The following is an 11,066-nucleotide window of genomic DNA, read 5'->3' on the forward strand; positions in this document are numbered from 1 at the left end:
AGAAACCATCCTATCTTTTAGAGAATTATCCACACACCAAGAAGTCATTGCCTTTGACTTTGCAAAATTAATCTTAAGGCCAGAAGCATTACAGAACTCCTCCAACACCGACTAAAGCACCCTGATCTGAGAGGCTTCTGCTTTTGTAAACAATAAAACATCATTAGCAAAGAAAAGATGAGAAACACCTGTCCCCCTGGGATATGGTAACATGATTCCACCTCCTAGAGCCCACCTCATGCTAAATCATATGGGTCAGCCGCTCCATACAAAGAACAAAGTAAAAGAGGATCTCCTTGGCGAAGACCCCTAATGGCACTAAAAGGTTGGTGTCTCACCCCATTCCAAATAATAGATAGAGAAGATGAAGACACACAATGCATGATCAAACCAACCGTAGGTATAGGGAAATCAAACTCACGAAGTGTAGCCTCAAGGAATCTTCAATTCACCCGATCATAAGCCGTTTCAAGGTCAAGCTTGAACAACACATTTGAAAGTTTAACCAAGCTTAGTGTACTTTAAAAAAAAAACCAAGCTTAGTGTAAAACTTTGTTTATATTTTAAACTCTAAAAGTCTAAATCATTAGTTAATCTGAAGCAATTAGTTGGCAGTTACTTAATTAAAATATGTAATATAGTTATTAGTCTACTCAATAACCATAATAGAACATAGATTTGAAAAATTCAAAGTGTTGAATTATGCAACATTAACATCATGGTCAATCATCAAATCTTGAAATAAATCAGATTGTCTCTTGGTAAATAAAGTATTTTAAAAAAACATTTACAGTAGTCCCTTAAAAAAGAAAATATTTTGTTGACTTTATTCCACCTTTATTTAATTTTTAGAGAGATATAAAATGAGAAATTAAAACAAAATGAGATGTAAATCTCTGTTGATGACTGATTGTTTGGGAACAACTTTTATTAAGCTTTAATTTATTTTTTTTTGGAGTGAGTATATAGTTACTTTCTTTTTTTGAAATTGAGTATATATGTACTTCAAAAAACAAATGGGCTTTATTTATTATACATTAGTTGTAATCGTCAGATTAACAATGACTACTTTTGCATCTTGTGATGAAACCATCTCTTTTAATTAATCTCTCTTTCATATCATACATACCCTTTACTTGATTCCCTTGAGTCAATGAATCTAATTCCTCTCCTCTAACATCTAAGCACCTCTCTTTCCTTTCCCTTCTCTCTCTCATCCGAGAGAGTGAAAGAGCAAGCATCTGTGAGTACTGTGTGTTCATATGTTCGTAGGTGATAGATACCTCACACCAGAACCCAATATCTTTCATTTTCTTACTATCATGAGATGTGAAGGTTTGACTTTCTTTGTCTCTGAAAATCGGAGAAGACTAAAGCAATCTGCTACTTCTACTATAGCAGCAAGTTGCTAGAAGAAATTTAACTGCTAATAGCACTACCAGTCAAGCCTTTTGAATTGAATTGTTCTTTTGTGTGTCATCATCATCATCTTCATATTCTCTCTAGAAAAAGAAGAGGAAGAAAAAGAAGAAACATTATCTTTCAGCAACCCTGGCTAATCCTTGGTGGACTGGTCATCAGGTTGGGTTGCCTGGGGTAGACCCTTCAGGCAACTCACCAAAACTTTCCATCAACGGAAGCGGCAGCCGAAGCATCGGTGGTGATGGCGAAGGGGGAAATAGCAACATCAGGGATGATGAAGATGAAGAGAGAGACGCCGGCGATGAACCGAGAGAAGGTGCAGTTGAGATTGGAAACCGTCGTCAAAGAGGGAGACCGCCAGGATCAAAGAACAAGCCAAAACCGCCCATCTTTGTCACCCGGGACAGCCCGAATTCTCTTCGGAGCCATGTGATGGAGGTGGCCGGAGGAGCTGATGTTGCTGAGAGCGTGGCGCAGTTCGCGAGGCGGCGCCAGCGCGGGGTTTGCGTTCTTAGCGGGAGTGGCGCTGTGGCCAATGTTACCCTACGTCAGCCTGCGGCGCCGGGAGCTGTGGTGGCGCTTCATGGAAGGTTTGAGATCTTGTCCTTAACTGGGGCTTTTCTTCCTGGACCTGCTCCTCCAGGCTCCACAGGACTCACAGTGTACCTTGCTGGAGGACAGGGACAGGTTGTGGGAGGGAGTGTTGTTGGATCTTTAGTTGCTGCTGGACCTGTCATGGTGATTGCTGCTACTTTTGCCAATGCTACTTATGAGAGACTGCCCCTTGAGGAGGATGATGATGATGGTGGTGGTGGTAGCACTGTTCATGGAGGAGGAGGAGGAGGTGTTGGAGGTTCTCCTCCTGGAATTGGAAGCGGTGGTGGTGGGGCCCAGTTGCAGCAGCCTGGAGGACTGCCAGATCCATCTTCTTTGTATAATCTGCCACCAAATTTGCTGTCCAATGGAGGGCATGAACCTTTTCCTTGGTCTCATGGAATTAGGCCACCTTACTAAATGAATATATAACATGTTTGGATCAGCTTCCATCTTTTCTCAGAATAAATTCTGACACTCAGAAGCAACTTACAGAAGCTTCAGCCACTTATCAAAGCTTCTCTCTTGCAGATTTGATTTTGCCTTCAGAGTCCATTATAGAAGGTTTCCGTAATGTAGATCTTGTAGCTGTAGGTTGTGATGATATGTGTTGTCTTTCTGGTTTGGAAGAGAGTATTTGGAAATGAGAAAGGAGCTGCAGGGTTTTTTAGAGTATATAGAGTTGTGAAGGACTCATCATGTGATGATCATGAGAAGAAGAGGAAGCATGTTTAGTATTTGTTTATCTCAGTGTATAGGTATATGAATTAAGTACTTTCTGTGTCTTGTTTCTATTTTGCTTCTGTGCTTATAAATTTGGAATAAAAAAGATGGCGGTGGGCGTTTCTTTAATGGATTTCTGAATTGTTTAACAGTTGTAGTGTCCATGATGATCTAGTATTTTTTTTATCTTTTCAGTTTCTTTAATTTTTTTTTATTAATTATTATACTGATGCTCTTCATGACTATTTAATATGTGATTGGATCATTGATTAGACTTACGAGATGTGAAGAAGCTTGTGTTTTGTTTCTGTTTTTTTTTTTTTCTGGGGAAGAGCTGGGAATGAAATTAATTCTTGTCCTCAAAGATTGCACCTCAAAACACTGGATTTGCTAGCTTGTTCTTAAACATCACCACCTTGTACTTTCATTCTTAACTGTTTTTCTGCTGGGAAGTGAATCACTTCTAGGGTTGGTTTGGGAGACAGTACAGCCTTAAATATATATAGGATAAAGAATAAAGATTCATGTGTTTCATATGTATCATTTTGCGAACTAATTTACTAACAATTAACAACTAACATTGGCCTATAAAAAAAAACCTAGCTCTCTGTACTTAAAAATTCGTTTGTTAAGTCATACCAAACTGATTATTAGGGTTTGTTAATTTAAACTTGATTTGAATATGCACTTTGCTTGAGCCATTGTACATCCAGAAGTGAAAGCAAATACAGCTACCTTTCAGACAACCTTCTTCAAGGATTATCATATTTTTTTGTCCACTTTTAATTTGATGGATTCAGACTCACTTTCTGTTTGGTCTCATTGCATTCTACTATCTATTCCACTTAATCTCATTTTTTCCTAACATATTATTGTAAAATACTTTTTTTTAAAGCCAAATATGTATGAGTATCATTTGTCAATGTTTCAGTAAAAAGAGTAGATAAACATGAATGTTGTAGGTTTTCAGGATGAAAAGGGAGTTCAATGCATTTCTCTAAAGAATTTTTCTTCAAACTGCGACATTTCACTATCGTCACATTTGAAATGAAAATTTGAAAAGAAAATAATGGAAAAAGTTTTAGTGTTATCCTCTCACCTAGTTACCCGCATTATTGAAAAGGGGGAAGCTCTCACCCACGCGAACAAAAAGTGATAAAAACCCTAATGTCGATTCAACCTGATGACATACTTTTTTCTTTGAACAACAGAAATTCATTTATTGAATTGGAAAAATACTAGAAACACTAAGGGCCCGTTTGGTGGTCAGGATAGGATATGATATGTGAACAGGATATCAACAGGATAGGATAAGAGCAGGATAGACTCTTATCATATCCTGTGTTTGAGGTGCACATGATAAGAACATGATATGATAAGGAAAAATGTATCAGATTTATATTTGAATAAAAAATACATTTAAAATTGATCATTCTATTAAATTTAATTTCTTTACATTTTCATGAATAAGTCTATATTTTAAAATAAATAAAATTAATTTAAATTTTATTAATTAGCCTATTTTATTGTTTTGAAGATGCCCTATATGTTAAATAAAATTATGCAGTTAACCGATTGGTTTTCACTTAGTTGTGACACGTGATAATTAACAATAAAAGTTAACTAAATTAAGAATATTATTATTTCAAAAGTACTTTATATTTGAATTATAAATTATTATATAAGTAGATAAGTAGTTTTAAATAATAGGAGATGAAAATAAAAAATTAATCTATTACTATTAAAAAATCAATATTTGTAATCAATGTTTTTCACTTAGTTGTGACACGTGATAAACAATAAAAATTAACTAAATTAAAAATATTATTATTTCAAAAATACTTTATATTTAAATTATTATATAAGTAGATAAATAATTTTTAGATAATAGGATATGAAAATATTAAATTAGTCTATTATTATTAATAAATCAATATTTGTAAGTGAGTAGTATATTTTACTATTTATGAATAATAATTTTATTTATTTTTATTTTAGTTAAATTAATATTTTTATATTTATTAATTAATATTATTATAAATTATAAATTATATAATATTAAAATAAATTAATTTGGAGTTAGGATACTGAAAGAAAATAGGCTTAAATGCATTTTGTGCCCCTGATGTTTTAGGGGCGTGCAAATGACACCCCTCTTCTAATTTTGTCAACGTTTGTACCCTCAATATTTTGAGAAAGTATAGCGAATGCCCCTCCGTCAAATTGACGTTAAAAAACTAACGGAGGGGCTGATGTGGCTTTTTTTATTTTTCTTTTATTTCCTCAAATGACACGTCCTTAAATAAAAATCAGAAACTTGAAAGGGGGTGGGGGAGATTTGAACTCAGGACTTGAAAGTGGCAAAACACACACTTTACCAGTTAAGCTACACAAACAATTAGCAATGTTTATTCATCAAAATGTAATAAACATAAGGCAGTGGCTACGGTGCACAACCGATCAAATGGTGTACACATACACGAGCTAAAATAACCGTTAGATATAATAATTAAATAAATGAACGGCTGTGATGCATTACCGGGTACTAGCCATGTATGTTTCCCTTTAAATTGTTGTTTCCTCCTTCGGAATTAAATAAATTGCAAAAGAAGGCTCCTACATAATTGCTATAGTAGGCTCATGTGAAATTACAAATTTACCCTGTATTGTAACGGAACGGCCCCATCAAACAACCACCATTCTTTCCCTTCTTCGTTATTCGTTATCCCACTTGCAACTTAATTTGGGGGAGGTCGACATCAACCGATTTTGTGCCAAATATGAAAATCAATCAACCTAGATCATGATGCACGCTTGAACTCATGATGCATGAAGGAACCCATATCACCATTTGTGAACCAGCCCGGAATCAAAGACCCCGAGCTTGTTTCCTCTGGTTGGACCTCTCTGAAATGGGGTGAGGGTGAGCTCGAAATCAACCCAGATGGTTTTCCAGACATTCGTTTGAAGTGACGACACCCGATGCATGAGTCAATTTCGTTGGCTAGATCCTCTGGTTGGACCTCGCTGGACCTCGATGAAAATTCGTGAAAAAGGATGCAAGACATGGAAAGAGATGTTTGAAAACTTGACAAGAGGTTCGTATCCCATCTATGGTTGAAAACATGGCATTGCGATTTATGGTTTTTTGTCCTTGCCTAAATTTTCCCTTAACTAAATTTATTTTCCCTTAATTTGTGCATGATGAATGCAATGGAATGTGCCTAAATTTTGCCTTGGTTTGAGCATGATGAATGTAATTGAATGACTAATTGGTAGTATGAATCGCAAGATAAAGTCTTGTATGGGTTGTATGGGGTTGGTGTTGATGCAAGATAAATTTTCCCTTGTTTTCAATGCCTTTTATTGCAGTGTAGTTAAGTCAGTTTGTGAGAATCATGTGGTGCTTGATAGTGCTTGATGTAATGGTAAATTTTGGTCCATAAATCAGTTTTGTCGACCAAATCTGGTATTGAATTGATAATGTTTAGTTCTGATGGTCATATGTTGATGTTGTTGTCCAAATGTGAGAGTTCATGAGCTTAAATGTGAGAGATTGGCTTGCCAAAATTAGACTTCCTACTAATTCAATATTTTGCAAGTAATAAGAGCATGTGATTTGAAACCAAGAACCTCCTTTAATTAAAAGCATTGCAATAGCTAAGTACAGCCCCAATACAACAGCAAAAAGACCCTTTCCTACAAAATAAATGCCCAGATTACATGGATCCAAAAGACTGGGCATTATCTAATCTCATCAGCTCTTAATTGGACTAAATAAGAAAAGGGCCAAGAACACATTGGGCCACTTAGGACATAAAAGACAACACAAAGGCCAAGTACACATTGGGCCAACTAAATAAAAGACATAGACATAAACAAAACATAGGACCAACTACATAAAAGACAATCACATTTTTGTGTTGCAATAGGATTCAGCCTTCATCTGCAATTCTGCTCTGCACTGGTTGTGTAATCCTTGCAACAAGCCAATGCAAATCTTCATGCGAACTGAATCTTCATCAATCTACATCACATAGGCAAAACCAAATATAGTATAGTTTAGGGCAGGGCCATAGTTTAGTGACTATGGAGTATTTAGGAATAGATATTTTGGACTTAGAGAAGAAAGTTTTAATTACCTCTCCACATATGTGTGGATTGAAAAAATCTTCTATATCCATCCAATGAAGGACCCAAACTGCCGAGTTATAACTACAATGTAATTAAATTAAAATGGTCATGTTAATTCCCTCATGAAGAAAACTAATTGCAGGAAGGAAATATTGAAAGTGATATTTACTATCTTCCAGGTCCAGTATTGTTGATCCCATCAACAACTGAAATCTCCCATCCTTCCACTCCAAGAAGTTGAGTTAGGCTGTTTGATGTCATGTATTGAGTGAAAACAATCTGAGATATTGCTCCACACTAGGAAAACCAACAAAAATGTGGTTATGAATATGTAGTGTAAAGTGAAGTTAGTTCTACTCTAGTAGGGCCAACTTGAATAAAACTTCTTACCAATCCCCTGATAGTATTTTTTCTTGTCAAATCATTCATACTCATACAACCTGATTCCCAGAAGTAAACCATTTGGTCTGTGACAGAAATTACTGCCATGTACCAAAGACCACAACAACCCTCAATGGGAATGTAAACCTAATCACATTTATCATGGTTAGTGTTCCCATGTGTAATAAATTTTTGATTAAGCAAAAAAGTACTTTGATTGAGTGACATACATAGTGTAGATTATCAAATGCTGGCATCCAGTCTTTGAGGTATTTCTCAGTGAGTGTGATATGGCTTGTCCCTTTCATAACATCCACCTGGAAGATTACAAAGAAAAAAGGAATATTTAGGCTACTAATGAGTCTTTGAGGTATTTCTCAGTGAGTGTGCTAGGGTTTGCCCCTTTCAATGTTGTTACATTACTTACCACAAATGAGGGTGGAAAAGCCCACACTGTTGGTGTAGGTGTCAAGCTTTGGATCCAATTGATTTTCAAGGCCATGAACAGCACAATCTAAAAAACAATAGTGTTAGGCATCTAGCTCATGCATGCCATTATCTATTTAAGATTTATTCAATAATTATGAAAAAGATTTCTTGCCAATATCATAAGCTCATGGCATGCCTATTGTAGCAAACCCTTAAGTTACCTTTTTCTCCACTATGACACCTGGACACAATCGTTGAAAATCCTTACGTGTACCATAAGTCTCACCCATGAGGAATAGAACTTCGCTGTAAGTGTGAGTATTGTTCCAAAGTTAGAATCATTTTAATGTCCAATGTGAATTGTAATTTGGAAGCTTTTTTACCTTGGATCCAATGTATTTCTGAACACATAATCAGCAAGGTTTTCTTGGTCATTGTTCAAACCCATTTGTGTAGTTGGCATGAACAAATTTGTGAAGTTCTGTGAACAAAACACCATAAACATGGAATGTTAAATAATATCATAAAAATTAGGTGTTAAGTTAAGGTTTAGGTAATTCCAACACTTGTTTAACCTTAGGAGAACATGGTGACACACTTCTTAGTACATCACATGCAGGTTTCTTTCCCCTAGCAACATCCTTGTTTCTGCTACTTCCAGGTAGTTATTGATCAGGTTTTATGTCAGCATCTACAGATGAAGCTGACTCGATCTTAACCTTTTTGTTTCTATTATCAGTTGGTGAATGAGTGAATGACAACCTCCTTGCTTGAAGTGCAGCAGAGTTGACAACATTAACCTGTAGATATTCATTTCATGTCTATTATTTTACCTTCCAACACTGAAATAAAAAATATTCTAAGTCAAAATGAAAGTAACACATACAAGGGTTTGATGGGGCTTTGCACTTTGAACTCTGCGGAAAGCACTACCAACAACCTTCTTGGTTGTGAACTTTTCATGTAGGAAGGTCTTTTTAACATTTGGTAGTGAAATATGCATTCTGGACACATGGTTGTCAGCCAAGTTCACTCCTTCATCATAATGAGAAGCATCATCATCATCAGATGAAATGTCCATTATAACCTTCGTGAGCACAGGCGATGGTGGAATTTCCCTACTTTGTTTTGGGTGTTTAGGTGTTAATGTGGTTTTTTGTTTGATCCTTGAAGGAGGTGTAACATGCACCTCCTTTTTTTTGTTTCCAACCATATCAACTTTTGGGGTCATTTGGAATCTTGAGAATGCGTTGGATGTGTTGGATTCATGTAGAGTCAGAACCTGTTTCAAGTCCTTAGAAATAGCTAGGCATTGATCTTCCATAGCTTCCATACGACGCTCAATTCCCTACACAAAAGTGATATCGTATGGTTTAATAAACACATGGTGATAATTTTGATTGCAAAATAAAGATGTGGTTGCTATTGTAGACACACCCGGATGCATGTATTTTGATCACAGATTGCATTTAAAATCCCTTGGATGCCAAGACTTATTTCATTCCATCTCTTTTCCATTACCTAAAAAAGGGTTAAAAAGGCAAGGATGTTATGGTTGGTGAGATAGAGAAGAAGTGAGGAGTGGAAAATAGACATAGGGAATAGAAACATACCACCATCAAGTGGTCCCTTCGAGCATCGAATTGAATGCAGTCCCCCATTCCTTCTTGAAGATCTTGTCCCCTCTCACCATTCTGATTTGGACTGCTCATGTTAAACCAAACCAACCAAGTAGAGGTTCAGAGATTGAGTTAGTAAGTGAGAATGAGAATGAAGAGGTTAATGGTTAGTTGTGCCATCTACTTATACAAGAACATGTGGCATCCAATGCTTGTGTACTAAACCGTAGACAAGCAAGGATTTCTTGGTATGTTAACTAAGGCCAATGGTGAGTGAATGACAAAAGAAGTAGTATAGGTTAGAAGGCACGATACCATTTGTTTCTACTTTCATGCATGCATTTATTGCATGTAACCATGTATTTGACGTTGGGTTGATGCGTGGCCACCCTATCCCATTTGTACTAGGTAGATTCCAACCTTGTATGTTGTGTGGTTTCATGAATTAAAAAAAGGACCGGTCAATGTGAATTTGTTTGGTTCGACCTAAGACAAATATATAGGCAACAATACACCCTAGACCAAAAACTCAATTGAGTTACATTTAATCTTGTACTTATTTGAGTGACATTTTATAATCAAATCACCATTCACATTTGATTGAACCTTATTTATTTGTTAATGTAATTATGTTGTAGCTTTTTTTTCTAATGAGATTGTCTTTTCCACTAATTGTCTTTATCATGTCAACATGTGCTTAAACTCATTATTTGATTTTGTGTTAATGTTGTTTATAATAGGAGTAAGGGAGTAATGGAAAAATGTTGATTCATGATTACATCATGATGAGAAGGGTGTTCCATGAAGAACATAAGGATCATGCAAGGATCTTGACACCCAAAAATGGAACTAGGTTGACTTCAAGTATGAGTAAGAACAGGCAAAGATCATTCATTAATACTCATTGACAAAGTAGTTTGAGTTGAAGTTGTTAACTTCTTCAATCTTCCATCATTCCTCCGGCAATAAACACCAATGTTGCATTAATCATGAAATTAACTTACGACCAGTTCAATTTATAACTTCCCATTACTTTGACTTTCCATTTTGTCATTTTCTATGGAGGCAAGTTGTGGTTTCGAACGCTTGTTGTACCTTGGCATTTTTTATTACGAAAACCTTTTCAATAGTACAGTAGCAGACCTGAGCAGGTTGTTGATTGTGACAATACAAATTGTGGAAGCATTATGACAACTTTAGGTTCATAGGCATCGTTCCATCGTTCCTCACAAACTTTCACTATAACGGGTTATTTTGACAACCAAGGCAAAAAGCAAGGTTCAGATTATCTTCAAGTATTTTTTCCATTTGGTGATTCTTCTTATTCTCTCCAACACGTGAAGACCTGTATAAGCAAAGTATCTGCTGTAACCAATTGTGGGGTGAACGAAGTAGTTAGTTCCTCAAGTAATTAAGGTGAGGAATGAAGTTAGGGAAGTTAGTTCCTCTAGTTAGTTTGTCCAATTAGACCTTCAGACAAGTACTCCCTTATTAGTTGCATGATTAATGCAGATTAGTAATTAAGCCCCTCAATTAATTAAATAACCCTTTAAATTTGGGTGAGCTCTCACCTCCTCTATTGTCACCTCAACAGACCCAATTGTTCTTCATCTCCTTCTATTTCTTCCCCTCTTTCACTCAATCTCTTCCTCAACCATGAGAAGGCCATGTTCCTCTGGTTCATGTGCTTCTACGGGTACATACTCCATGCCTCCTGGAGGAATATGTGCGTGTGGTGAACTCATTGTGTACCTCACATCCCAC

The 11,066-nt window shown here is 36.1% G+C and overlaps 1 protein-coding gene across 1 annotated transcript; it reads left to right on the forward strand.

The window, feature by feature from the left end:
* The first annotated feature begins 312 nt into the window (after positions 1-312).
* LOC130722831 (AT-hook motif nuclear-localized protein 20) lies at positions 313-2,868 on the forward strand. The gene is made up of 2 exons (XM_057573677.1): positions 313-396; positions 1,507-2,868. The coding sequence occupies exons 1-2, from the start codon at positions 313-315 to the stop codon at positions 2,434-2,436; spliced, it is 1,014 nt and encodes a 337-aa protein (XP_057429660.1). The 3' UTR covers positions 2,437-2,868.
* The last annotated feature ends 8,198 nt before the right edge of the window (positions 2,869-11,066 follow it).

Source organism: Lotus japonicus, chromosome 6 (assembly GCF_012489685.1).
Source record: "Lotus japonicus ecotype B-129 chromosome 6, LjGifu_v1.2".
Taxonomy (NCBI): domain Eukaryota; kingdom Viridiplantae; phylum Streptophyta; class Magnoliopsida; order Fabales; family Fabaceae; genus Lotus; species Lotus japonicus.